We start from the raw sequence: 14,606 nt of genomic DNA, 5'->3' as shown, positions 1-14,606 counted from the left end.
TGTATAAAGTACATTGTACCATGGTATGTAATACCCATAAACATCAAAGTACATGAAAGACGTCTCGATGTTTACGGGTGGCTTGAGTAGTACAGTGAACGAGACATTGCCACAGCAAGACTTGCTAGCTAGCCAAGACATCATAAACTAATTGTTTTTGATAGCAAAAGTAAAGCTATAGTGATTGTTAAGTTAGAATACAACCCCACCTATTATAGAGAGAACGAAACTCTCTTGGTCACTGGATTCGGACCAGAGCATGTACATAGTACTTAATTACTAATTACCATCAATAAAATTATCAGTATTCTTTATTACACAGTTCACATATTTAGTCTAAAATTATAAAAACGTGGTACAATGATCAATACTGGAAAGTACCAGCACAGAAATACTTATAATATACCTTCGAGAGAAAATTATCAAAGTTGAGGTGAATATTATCATTGTATTTTTATCGTAATAAACGCTTAAAGAATTCCCCTTTTTTTTTTTTTTTTTTTTTATTTGCATTCATGAATAAAAGTTTAACGTAGCTTTATTTTAATTAGATAATCTGAGAAGAGTGTAGATATATCTAACCTGTTTTCAAAATAAAGAAAAGCAGCAAATGGAGTACCAATGGTTTACTTAACCATCTCAAAAACCAGCATAAAACTAATCTATTAAAATGAAAAAAAAAAAAAGAAAGAAAAATCTAATGAAACATCTAACTTCTAATAAAACTGCTGATTCTCAACCCGAATTACTTCATGTTTTGAGAAAAAAGTTTTGCCGTAGTGCGCAAATAACAGCAAGGGATGGGTTTTCATTTTTAAAATTTTGCACAACTTTGAATTTGCGAATGTTATTAACAGAGAAGTATTATTAAAACATTTCTAAATCTTCAAAAAAGGTTCAGAAACTGTTATGCAATATGCAGATAAAATTAAGCAAGAAATAATCAGCGGAATATGACAATATAATTTTGATGATAATGCATTCAGACTAACGATATATGAATGGTCATCTATTAAAAATTATCCCTGTATAAACATTAATGTCCATGTAAGTGGGAATAAATAATGGAATCTTGGATTACGTAGTAGTAATAATGGATCTTTGTCAGCTGAAAGATGCGTAATTATCACTGAATCTAAACTGAAACAGTATGAACATTTCTTTATTAAACAATGAGGGAATAACTGCAGACTGACCTTCAGTAACGAAGAAAACAATGAACCTGATTAATGCAAATTATCAGTTATACTGTTTAAATGAAATACATTAACTATTATCAGAATTTTTCATGATAGTGTAATGTCTCTTTGAGAACATAAGCTTTTAAAAGGGCTCTTGAAGAATTATTTTCTAGCCTTGTAAAACAAAACAGAAATCAGAAGAAGGGTGTATAAAACCCTTTTCTGCAAACAGAAAATTAACAATAACCCAACTTGCGTTACAAGAAGCCATGCACTTCTGGCTTAACAGAATAACGTAACAAAATACTAATTTCAAGGTGTAGTAGATTAGCCTAACGGCTCACAAAATTTTTTAACGCGCAGGAAGAGCTCTGGTTTGTAGTTAACCGGCGAGACAAGCTTAATGGCTAGAACACTCAAAGCCGCTGATGCAAATCGATAATAATCACAGCACAATGTGACATGGAATAGGCAGACAGGCTCTAAACATAACTTCCGAAACTCTTGCTTAAATAGCACTTCATTCTACCTTTCTTCTATCTGAAAAAACTCTTTCTATCTCATTTGCATTCTGGCATGAGAAGAGTGGGTGAAAAGAGAGTACTAGGAAAGGCTTTTCAATTAAAAATAAACTATCAGTTAAAAATAAATAGATAAACCTCACATTAGAAATAATTTAGGTAAAACCGGAGATAAAGGTTACGAAATCATTAAATAACTCAGCATAGTTGATGAGGAAAACTCTAACGACGAAAGCAACGAAGACTGAAAATAATGATGACATTTTTTACAGCAATTCAATATAAAATTACGAAGTTTCATTTGAATTTTCAGAAAATCTACAACTGAGATCTCTATTTAAAAACATTCGAAAAATAGTCAAAATATTCTACAAATCATGAACGAAAAACAAAGCTAAATAACCGGGAGAACAAAAGATGTCAGAAACACTTATTGATAACTAGATTCTAAAACTATTGAAATTGTTTGTATGACTATGTTGGAATGTTTCTCGGTGATTAAAATTGTTTTAGAGAAAACCTTATGGATTAAAAAAGATGACATGAAACTTACAGACAATGAATGAACTTCTATTGCTGTATGACGCAACATTAAAGTCGCTACCGATAAAACACGGTGATGAAGCCTTTTGCTAATGAACATCATGTTTTGTTGCCTTTTTGAACATAATGTTAATTTATAATATGTCGCTGATATAACACTGCTACCCTAATCGGTATAGCCGTTAGTGACACTGACTGCCGTATTAATAAGTTCAGGCATAAATCCCGGAGAGTTTATGGATGTTTGTAGGTGTATGTAGCTTCGGCACCCAAAATACTGGCTAGCCAAAAATCCTCTTGAGTGGTTTTATAGAAGTGGAAAAGGAATTAAAAACCCTCAGACCGTCCCCTGACAATTCTTCATCAAAAATGGGGTTCTTAGCTATACAATTGGTTCAGTGAGATTGTACCTGTACAACTAACGGTCAAATTCTGATGTCCTGCGCACTTTTATGTACACCTGCTAAAACACTGAAATTACGCTTTACCACAAATGAAAATCAGGTTTTACGTAATGAACTTGAGAAAGCTTTGTTGCATTGTATAAAATTAAGTCAAATTACTAATTCTGATATTCTCCAATACACTTTTCATCCTGATCTTAAAAGCACAAATGACGAATTCACACTTTTAAATAAAACCATACTTATAACGCAAATCCAGAAATTAACTGAACGCATATACAAGAAAAAATAGATACAGATAATCTTGAATTACCAGAAGCATAGTGCGTTTCTGATTCTAAATATTCTCGAAGCCAGGCGTCGGCAATCCTTTTTTTGCCGCTGGTCAAAGTCAACCAAAATATGTGTATTAAGAAGACGTTTCGGGTCAGTGGTATTTTCATTTTAAAAGTCCTATTTTGGTGAATAATAAAATAAATTTTACTGAGAAAATAATGACAATAGGTTTTAGAGTTTAAACATAAAAATTATTATTAAAATTCTAATTTTTATACAAACAAACTGAATGAACTTTTTTTTGTCTTTGATATCAGTGGGTCCCCTAATGTTGAACATCAATTTAGTCAAATTTAGTTTATAATTAGTCGTCTTAAGACGAATACAAAAGAATATGAATTTCGATTAGTTAAACTGCTCTTATTCTTGCTTAAAATAAATTTAATGTGCGAAAATATTTGTTCACATTTATAAGTTGAATCGAATGTGGACACAATGGCAAAACCAATTTTTTTTTTAATTAAGGAAGCTTATGGATTTCTGCTTGGAATTACGTTACAATTTTCCTATCTGTTAAAAATAAAATGCATATTCGTTACAGAAACTTTTTAATCAAACAAAATTGTTATCATTATTATTTATTTTCAGTTAAATTTTTTATGGCTTTTTTTAACGTTTTGTGAGTTAGCTTTATTTATGAAATATCATGCTCTTCGCACTTAAACAAAAATTTAATTCAACAGCAATATCAAATTATAATTAAAAATAAGCATATCCTTATAATTTCCGATACACAATCTCTCGCGCTGGAAATACTTCTCCCCCTCCTATACAGTGCTGCTATTGCTCGCTTTGAAATCTTTGAGATTGTTAAACAAAAATTCGTTAAAGTTTTATGAAATATGAAAGAGATAATAAAATAAATTTCAAATTTGGGCTTCCAGATACCCATATTGGACATCTGGAATTGCCCATTGAGTGGAGGACAACGTTGTTCAAAATTATACGTCTTTAAGTAACCTTTTTTACATAAGTGCGAGAAACATACATACATCCATGCAAATTCTTCATTATTTAATTTCTTTAAATATACTGCAGGGTTTTAATATTTGGTGGCAATAATTTGAAGAGTGAAACGCCGTTTATAGTGAATCAAACCAAAATGCCAAAACGAAATTAATAGCCGTTCTGGACAAAATGCCCCTTTGGGCTAAAAATTTAAATCAAGTCTTAAAAAAGCAATTAAAGTAACTTTGCCGAGAAAAAATAAGGAGGAGGGGGGGTATTGTACGCTATTTAAATAGCATACGATAGTCTAATGTGTACTGGACCGACAGGTATAGAACCTGAAGGAACACAACGGCTTGCTTATTTTGTGTAGAAATTAGATCCCAATTAGGAGACCAGATAATTTATGTTTCTCCCATGAATAATTATAAAAATGAAATGATAAATAAAAGATATTAAATTATACAGATAATTGAAGATTTTTCGCAATATTTTCGAAGAATAGAACAGTATATACACATATATATGTTTAAGGTATTCATTTTTTCGAGATTACTTTAAATTAAATTTTTACGTTTATTTTGCGTAATTTTATATTTTGTGTTTAGAATATTTTTATGCCTTTTCTTTTGTGATGCTAGATTGATTTTGAACAAAACGTCTATTTTTGTATTATTAACTTTTATATTTTAAATAAATTTTTGTGAGAACAATACCGAAAAATTACCGATAAACTGGTTTTAATAAGTAATTTTATAGTCGACGACTGAAGATGCCAGAAAATTTATAATTCCGAAATATGTAAGCAACTACTGTGATACTGATTTAATTGCGGAAGCATTACTATCACTTCGTAAAGGAGAAATTTAGTTCCGAATGGTGTTGCTTTGGCAGATGAAGAATTTGTTTTTGGTTGAAAAAACTCGGAGAATTCTCAGTCTTTTATAATAAATTCGTAATTCCGAACATTTTCGAAAAAGGATTTCGTGAAATGACGGATAATTGCACTTATTTATTTTTGGAAGGTTAGTTTCCAGTTTCACAATGAGAAACTTAAGAAAATAGGATGCGTTTTTCCTGTTTGCAACTAAAATCTAATGGTCTTTCTCAAAAAATTCCTCAGGATATTATATCTTAGATAGTATATCTTATTTAATTAATTCTACTTAACATATTTGGTAACTTTGCCATTCTAAACAATTATTTTGAAATTTGAAATTTAAAATAAATTTTATTTGAATCGCATTGCAGATTTTATATGTAATTATAAAATAAAAGTACAACACTCAGTGCATGAAACTGAAATTGTGAAAATTTGCTTTTAAAATTAATGACAATTTCTAAACTTTACACACCTTTATTGCTCATTCTTGTGCAAAAAAAAGTAACTAAACTAATATTTATAGAAGCAAATACATAAAAGGAATTTATTTTAACTTACTGCCTTTCTAGAGCTCTTGTAGCTTCCTCTGACACGAGAGCCATTCGGGAAATATTTTTGGCAATAACTTTTGTCTTGGCAGATGCTGCAGCAAACCAAGCTGGGCTCCCAGGCTCCAGTACTATTCCTGCGGTCAAAGGAAAAAGTAAAATTTACATGTATGAAAAAGGGGTGCACTGGGGTTCTTATAAAAACTATTTTTATGCATTTCAACAATAATCTGCTTGCTAATGATCTGACTGTCGGAACACTTTTAATTCACTTGCTAGATAACATTCTAATATTCAGAATAATCATCCGGACTTAATAGTTATCACCTTTTTTTTTTTTTTTTTTTTTTTTTTTTTTTTGAGTTAATTTAAACATTGATCGTATTCACTATGGATATGATTTAAAATTTTTCTTTGGTTCTCTACCTATTTCCTGACTTCTCTTTGAAATTCTAATAGCTAGAGGCGAAATTATTTAATCAAAAATGATTGTTAAGTATTGATTATAATAATAAGATCTCAAATATCATTATCAGAAGCATAAAAGATTCGTTCGGAACAGAAGAAATTAAGGCACTGTCCTGTTGATTTCTCAAGTAAGTATTCGATTTTCCAAGTGGAATTTTAGTTGGTGAACAATGATTTTTTTTTTAAATTTCCTTTTTGTTAGCTTAACCTTTAGTTGGCATACTGTTTGTTTAAAGAGCACAAATACCATAGTCCAGGGCAAGTCATTATGCTTTAGTTATTAACTTAAACAATAAAATGCGGTTTTTCTTCATTTTTACTAAAAGTGCTGAGCACATTTTACCTTAAAATGAATGAATTAATCTTTTTGCTTTAAAATGAACAAATTAATGAATTAACTTCTATGGTTAACTGATTTGAAAAATATTTGTGAAAAGTCTGATCTTATTCATCGTAATAGTAGTCATATTTTTTTTTCATACCATACAATATGTTCGTACACACTTACATATTGCTTCATGCATTAAATAGAATATATTGCATTGTAACTTCATTGCATTAAATATGATGTACTACATTGTAACTTAATGGTATTAAACATGATACATTACATTATAACTTTATTGTATAGCCGTCCAACCGGGATAGTGGTTAGCGATTTGACTGCCATACCGAAGGGCCTGGTTTTGAATCTCGGAGAAGGTATGGATGTTTGCAAATGTACAGTGTCTGTGTGACATGGGGCACTCAAAATATGCAGCGATCCGAAAGTCCTTTCGAGAGGTTGGTGATTAGGGAAAAAGGGGTGGGAGAACCTCAGGACGCCCCTTCCGGGGTGCTGTATCTCAAAATTGGGGCGGAACTGAGCTAAAGTCGGGTTGTCACCTAATGGTGCTCAAGGCTCTTGTCAACGACAAGCGCTTTTGGCTCCTTGTCACGATGAATGTCGTGGGCTTGTGCTTTCCATTGTCAGACAAGTGAGATTGGTAAGAATAACAACAACTTTATTATATTAAACATGATGTACTTGTGTTTGTACATATTACTCAAACGTTTTTGTCATATCAATAAAAGTTTAATTCTGCCTTTTAACGAGCATCCCATTTTAAGAGTATGGTATCTCGTCTTTTAATCCTTCTCGACATACTACAATATATCAAATTTGTTACAGAATTTGTTCTTCCATTAATATTTAATTAAAAGTTTTGTCTTGCAGTTTTACTATAATTTTTGAGAATATTTTTTCAAATAGTAGCCGTACAATTTGAACCATATAACAATTATTTTTACCAACAAATGTCAGCTTAAGTTACTTCACAAACTTCTTAGTTTCTTACTAAACGTATTTTAGGGTCCAAAAAATTTTATATCGTTGATGGTTCCAAATTTCTTTTGTATTACTTGTATTCTACTGACATTTGAAATAGTTAATTAAAATATGTGCTTTTTTTTTCAAATTTAAATGCTGTTTCAAATTTAAATTTCAAAACATCATGTTCGATTTTCTGAAAATTTATATTTAAATTATCTCTTAATATCTTATTAAAATTTATATTTATCTCGTGAAATTATTTTGTCGATAATAATGGTTGCCTCAAAATCAATATTAATCCGACGGCAGTTAAAAACTCACAACAAAGAGGAATAACCCATATTATAACTAATGTCAACAACAATGACAAAAAGTACTATTAAGAACTTTTCTGTATTCTAAATCGATTTAATCTTAAGGTTAATTGGTTATGTAAATTAAATCATTATTTAAAACAGAAGTAACAGACTGTAAATAAAAGAACAATAAACATTATTATAAAAAGAGGAATTAAGTTCTCAGTAGCATTAAAGAACAGTTTAAAAATGGACTTCAACAATACCATTAAATTAAAGTCTTATTTTTTGGCAGAGTCTTAAAAGACCCACCGGCGGCGGAGCGCTAAAATCCCTGAACACTGGTACCTCCAACCTGGGTTCGATTCCAGGCAAACGAGCTAGCTGCACGGGCATTTTCGCGGTTTTTCCCATGTGTAAAGTGTGATTCAGTACGCCTTAGAAATTTCTCCACGAAGGCATCCCGCTTCTTAGACAGATAGCCCTAGTGTTCCCGTAACCTAAAAACCTAAACCTTTCCTTCTTAAAAATAGGAGGAAAGGAAAGAAAAATCAATGATCATGAAACTGTTTTAACTAAAATTAACCACTGGTGTATCAACTTACAAGTGAGTCTCTACAAGATGAACAGGAAACTTAAAGTTGTAATTTCTCTCTGTTTATCCATATAGAACATGGATGTTAAAAATAGCTTAATTTGATTTGACTGTCTTTTACATTATTTCTATTCGTTAACATGCGTGCGCAATAAATTGCTAACAGCAGCAAGATTGAGTCGTGCAGTAGCAAAATAAAATAAGAAAAAAAAAAAAAAAAAAAAAAAAACCTTAATAAACCACTGACTCTATTTTTGATTCGCCTAACTTTTATCATTAGGACAAAGCATAAATGGTTTTCAAAGTTAAGCAAATAGAAGTTTACATTATCAATTAATGTTAAAACTAAAGTAAAAATTTATATAGCGGATATTCAAAGTTGTTGCTTAGATGTGAAATAATTTTCTAACAACAGAATGTATAAGCCATCTCTATTTAAAGTGAAACAGTAGTTCTTAGTTTTCAATATTTTATCGGTTTTCGTGCCTTAAGGCAGATGTTTTTCAATTGCAAGTTAAAAAATGTATTTTCGATATTCATAAAAGGTGTATTAAAATTTTCGATACTGAAAAAATGACTATAAATATTTGCTGTAGAGTTTATGTCATTATAAATTTATAAAAAATTACAGTTAGATGTTACATAATTTATTGTAATAAAATAATAAATTTTTATTTGGTTATACTTAGCTATAAAAAAATTTTTTAATAAATTTAAATAACAAACTATAAAATGTAGAGAGAAACACAGAAATTTTCTTCAGATTCTAACCTTTGTTTATATTTAACTAATCCAAATAAGAAAAATATCATATTATTTAATCGAATAGCTGAAAAACTAATAAAAAATGCTATTTACCATTTTTGTAAATATTTTGTTCTGTAGTTTCTAATCGTCTTTCAACCACCGCTTGAGCTCTGTCAATAATTTTTCCCAATTCCGAAGATGAAATGCGAGGTATTCTAGGCAAAGGGGGGGAAATCTTTCTGTTACCATTTCTTTTGCTAGGAACTTGTCTGGTAAATCTTCTGACTTCATTTTGTTGATACGGATTTGCAACAGCGAAGTTGCTATGATTTTGTAACTTCAAATCGACTATAGAAATGAAATGTATAAAGGGAATACTTAAAAGGATCCATCTGAAAAAAAAAAAAAAAAAAAAAAAAAAAAAAAAAACAATTACAATGATAAATTTTAGTGAAATATTTCAACCATTTATACCATCTGAAAAAAATGTATTAGCCATTAAAATAATCCATCTTAAATAGATTTTGAGCTGTTAAAACAACCCCGTAAAAAAGATTGAATATTACGTAGTCGAAAGGAAGAAATATATGAAAATTATAAATAGACGGTATTGTGGTTAGGGGAGCCTGACCGAGTTCGAATCCCGGAGAAGGCCTGGATGTAAAATTGTCTATCTCTTCATAGGAGGTAACGGTGGCCGCCTATTAGGTGCCTCCACAATAAAATGGCTACCACTTCTGGCCTTATTAGTGGCCAGTGCCGTTATAGGCAAGTGCCCGCCATTTGGGAAAAAAAAAAAAAAAAATGATGTATGAAAAAAAGGGGAATTCTCTAGTCGAATTTCGAGAACATTGAGATAAAGCTGAAAATTTTACGACCTAATAAAGAAAAAATGTCATTTTTTTCCCAAACTTACCTTCATTTCTCGACATAGTCTCCTTGTAAGTCTTATTATTATAAGTCCGCTTCTGATTATGATTACTCAAGATCAGAGGGCTTCCTTTTTCCTAAAGTTATTATTTCTCCTCCCACTTCCCTAGCGTGCCTTCGTGGTGTAACGGTAGCACGCTGGGCCGGTATTCCAGAGGTCCGTGGTTCGATTCCCGGCGAAGGTGGTTGCATATTTTTCATCTTTTCTGCTTCCAATTAACCTAATGACTCTACAAAGTGAATTACTGAAAAAAAAGCATATTTCTTTCTATTATTCTAAGTATGTTTTCTCTCTTTCTTATATGTAAAACTTACATATAATCAGTGCCAGCGCTAGAGCTTTTGTAACGGCACAAGGCTGCAATATTTAGGAGTGGAAAAGTTCCCTAGACAATGGATGGTTGAAAGCGTACCGCCAGCACTAAGTATATTTTCAATATTTTTTTATGAAAGCGTCTGTTGTTTTTTTTAGAGTTATGTTACAGCAAGCTACTGTGCCATTAAATTGAAGCTCAGTTTATGTTTATTCCTCTATGTAGTCTAATAATTCACATACATACTTCAGTGTCTTACTGTTATTAACCTTGTTATTTCATCTTCAGTTTCGTCTTTTGCAGGCTTTTCTCGCGTTTGAGATTAGACTGCCTTAATCTTATGAAATCCTGCAGCCTTTATCGTTGTTTTGTTTTTCTGTATCCGCATTTCATTTCCTTCAATTACATTTTTAAACTCTTGAAAGCCAGAAATAACTTCATAGGTCCGATGTTATTGCCTCAGTGTTGGAAGGCCACTTTTAGTTTACCATAGTAAGTAGCCATAAATTCCAATTCAACTCAATTCATTCCAAGCTTATCAGTGAGGTTAACTGCGCCAAAACTCTGAGTCTCTTCTAAAAACGATAAATGTGTAGAGTTCCTCACTTGGTAAAGGCTAAGTTGCTGTTGAAAGTGAAGAATCTTAAGAACTAGTAAGCGAATAATCGCTTGAGTTCGTGCAACAATAAACAACAAGAGGGAAGGATAAATAACCCTTTATTAGTCAAACAAGATTTACAGAACTCCGTCTTGGAGTGTACAATAAAAGCCCGCACTTGGGCTTGAACTTAAGAGGCTAAGAAATAAACTAAAACTAATCTAAACTAAAGAGATATAGCCGAAGCCTATCAAGATTCTAACCGAGTTGGCCTCTTAACGCGAATTGAGTGCGAAGCTATCAAGGGCCTGAGTACGGCCGAGCGTAATAACAGCTTTCAGAGAGAGTAGCCAAAAAGGCGGACGCGCGCAAATCAGAAACTCTGATTCTCTGTAACTCAGCAAGTAGAACTTCGCGGTTAAATACCGCTCTTCCTCATTATGCATTCAGACGTGATTCTAAAACTACGTTCTAGCCGGAAATAGTAAGTTGAAGTTAAGAATTTGACAGGAAAATAACTCAAAATTTAAATGTTAATAAAATTAACATTTAACACCTTCTTTAATTCAATGCAAATTCGAATAGACGTAATATGACAAAAATATATAAAATTATCTCCTGAAAAGATTTATTGTTTAAGCATACATCTAAATATTCGGAAGGAGAAATCGTCCTGGTTATCGATGTGGTCAGTAGCCGTCCAGCCTGGTGCGGCAATGTGATGTACGAAATCCTAAATTTGGGTATAGCTGCTGAAAGACTGGAATAGAAGTAAAAATCTAGTAGAGTACTGCAGCATTTACTACGAAGTCAAGTAGCTACAGTCAAGTACTTGCCGACCTAAATGAATAGCGAAGCAGACTCATGACATAACGTTTATACCAGTTAAGGTAATAATCAAATTATCCATCTTACGTTTTTCTCACATTTCATTGGCTTACATGCATCGTTGATCTATCTGTTTTAGCACCCATTAAAATTTATGTTTCATTTACATCTAGTATGCTCCTTTGGTAGGCAGCCTCGTTCTCAACCAAAAACCAAATACTACATTAAAATTTATGTTTCATTTACATCAAGTACTCTCCTTTGGTAGGCAGCCTCGTTCTCAACCAAAAACCAAACACTACATTAAAATGTATTTAGCAAATTTTTTTAATAAACGACTTCGATTTATTAACAGTAATAGTACATGTATGTAAATTAGTGATTTGATTAATCCAAATTATTCAAAATAACTACTAATTTGAAACACTCTGCGGCTGTTACGTACCATCGATTTTAAGACTCGCTAGACTATTCTAGCGACACTAATATAGCCAAAAAAAAAAAAGGGGGGGGCGGCTTAAGGTCGCATAAATACGATCTTTTAACATTTCTCCTTCTGGTTACTTTTAAATCTGTATGTTTTCATTTCCTTGAAGAAAAATGCGTCTCATTTCAAATTTTTTCCCTCGTTATGGTTGGGAAGTCCTTTAGAATGAAATTAAATTTATCTTGTATCTCAAATTTTGTCTACAGAAAGGAATATATGTATAAGAAAAATAAAGAATATGTAAAACATAAATTATAATTTAAATTAGCAAAGTAAATTAATTCTTCCTGTGTGTTCTAAAAAGAGTAATATCCCTTTTCACTGCGTCATTTCGGGACTAATCCATGTCATATGCCTCTTACATAATTCTGATGATGCCAATGGAACTAAAACATCCAATAATAATTTTACAGAAGTATTAATTATCCAATCAAAATGCATTAAGAACCAAAACCAACTCAGTCTGAAATAAGATTTCATCCAGAACATAACGCACTTACATTCTATTCTTCGGCCCAGATGGACTGCTATCTGCTGCTCCCTTCTTATTGCAAATCTATCAAAAATGTAAATATTGTAAGGATTTTAAGTTTTACTAACGTTTATTTTATTTTAAAACTTTACTGTCCCCTCTTATTTTCCTCTTCCGGCCAGAACAAAGCGGTTAGTTTTAATATGCAAATTGAGCTTGCAAACTGTTAAGTATTTAAGTTGTGGCATTTAGTCAAGAAGAGTTAGAAAGAGAGACTTCCCGTCACCTTATTTCACGCCCGCTTTTCAGTCAGTAGCTGTCCGCATTTAAAGCCAGAAATTGAGTCCTCTTGATATTGAAGACGTATATTTCCTGCATTTCTGCGTATTATATACGTAAAGATTAAAAGGCCAATTCTCGCGTTACTAGTCTTTGTAAAGCATTTGAGTTTAGCTCTTATTTAAATTTCGTTAGTTTGTATTTCTTATTTTTTTTACGTTCAAACAACAAGTACTGGTCTTTGTATCCAGATGTGCGGGAGCAGCTGTAAACTGTGAAGAATAAAGAATAATTAAACCCTTAACATCTTGTCACATCTTCTACAATTTCACCGGACATAGTTTAAAGCAAATTCACTGTTCTACTCAGGACACCCACATATTTGCCAATCAGATTAGAAGAAATAGTAATCCTGATAACATTTTCAAATAGACACAAAATAATGTGCCAAGTTGTTTGTGGCCGCAACATGTTTACTGAAAATGAAGATTTAATCTTCCTCGGCTGCCAGTTTCCTTTTCATTATGGATTAGCATTCTACGCAATCAAAATTCTTGCCTTCTACGTTCTACACCATTAATATTGCAAAGTCCTTTTCTTATTACACCCACCCACCCACATATATATATATATATATGATTAAAATAAATTATTATTATAATTTCTTATACATTAAATACCGTGGACATTCTCCACAATATGACTAGTCTAAAAAGCTTATAGTAGCGTTATCCGTGACTGCTGATTGATCCAGATCGTGACCAAAACGAATGAAGAGGTAGCCTAAGAGTCAGGTCGCATGAGTTCGATGGTTTCTCTTTCTTCCTCGTATTGCATGATTAATTTGTTTCCGTATGGTGACAGTAAATGGAATTCACCTTTTCACTTCTTTGTGTTGTGTGCTCTGCTGTATTCAATCAAACAAATTATTTTCCTAGTGCATGATAATTTTTAATAAATATTTATAAAAAATATTAAAGGCTAATGTGATGCATCTTTTTTAAAAAAGCTTTACAACTTGGCATCTGGTAAAACTTCATAATTGAGACACAAATACCACATTTTAACACATTTCTCAACTTTTTTTTCCCATGGTGTGTAACCTGAATACTTCAGAGATCCAGAATGATTTTTAAATAAATCAAATAAAGCTGAGCTGAAAATGAAATATGAAACAACATTTGGATGGAAATAATTAGAAAAAAGATTTATTATATCTTAATTGTAAAAAAATTGGAACTTATAAATTGGGACATTAGATACTTATCTTGCGAGTTTAATTCGCCGAGAATGTTTTTTTATCTTGAAATTCAGTAAAATAGAATAAAATAAAGTGGTGGTACCAAGAATGGATTAAACATTGCATCTTTAATGTATCTTTCAAATTGTAGTGGTATATAATTTGTAGAGCCATTAGGGTATTTTGAAGCAGGAGACGTAAAAAATGTGCAACGCCCTCGCCTGGACTTGAATCCTGACCCCTCGAATAGGCGTCGAGTATGCTTCCAGTTACACGACGAAGGCATGCGGAAAGGAGGGAGAAAATACCTTACATGATCTTCCTTTTAAAGGGCGACTGGGAATTAGGGTACTCAATTATCAAATCTTGGTGGTGACAAATTATCGCCTACCACCTTTTAGTTTGGGCACCATTGTACAGTCATTAGGTTAGAATATTTATATTGAATTACTATACTAAACTAAATTGAATTTTACATTGTGTTATATATTAAATTAATGAAACACTAAATTGTACTATTCATTTAAGTACTGTACTAATTAATTTAAATTCTCAAAACTATACCATCTATTCATAACTAGTCCAAATTGCATTGTATTAATTATATCAATTGTATTATACCAAATATATATGTATTATACCAAATATATATGTATTGCTACCACCAAGACCAAAT

General features: G+C 31.7%; 2 protein-coding genes across 2 annotated transcripts in view; one reads left to right on the top strand and one right to left on the bottom strand.

Annotated features, from left to right (window-relative positions):
* Positions 1 to 14,606, top strand: part of LOC146998305 (uncharacterized) — a 116,651-nt gene that overhangs the window by 75,600 nt on the left and 26,445 nt on the right. The gene's annotated exons all lie outside the window — the stretch shown is intronic.
* LOC118202791 (uncharacterized) overlaps positions 1 to 14,606 on the bottom strand; it is a 101,937-nt gene that overhangs the window by 75,956 nt on the left and 11,375 nt on the right. The window contains exons 2-3 of the mRNA XM_085813971.1: positions 8,894 to 9,174; positions 5,375 to 5,501 (exon numbers count right to left, since the gene is read on the bottom strand). Coding sequence (XP_085670097.1) covers positions 5,375 to 5,501; positions 8,894 to 9,174 — 408 coding nt within the window. The remainder of the gene's footprint in view (positions 1 to 5,374; positions 5,502 to 8,893; positions 9,175 to 14,606) is intronic.

Source organism: Stegodyphus dumicola, chromosome 3, assembly GCF_044657685.1.
Source record: "Stegodyphus dumicola isolate Sdum_Otavi_A_Nest chromosome 3, ASM4465768v1".
NCBI lineage: Eukaryota > Metazoa > Arthropoda > Arachnida > Araneae > Eresidae > Stegodyphus > Stegodyphus dumicola.
Note: the sequence above shows the minus strand (reverse complement) of the source record. Positions and strands in the feature narration are given on the sequence as shown.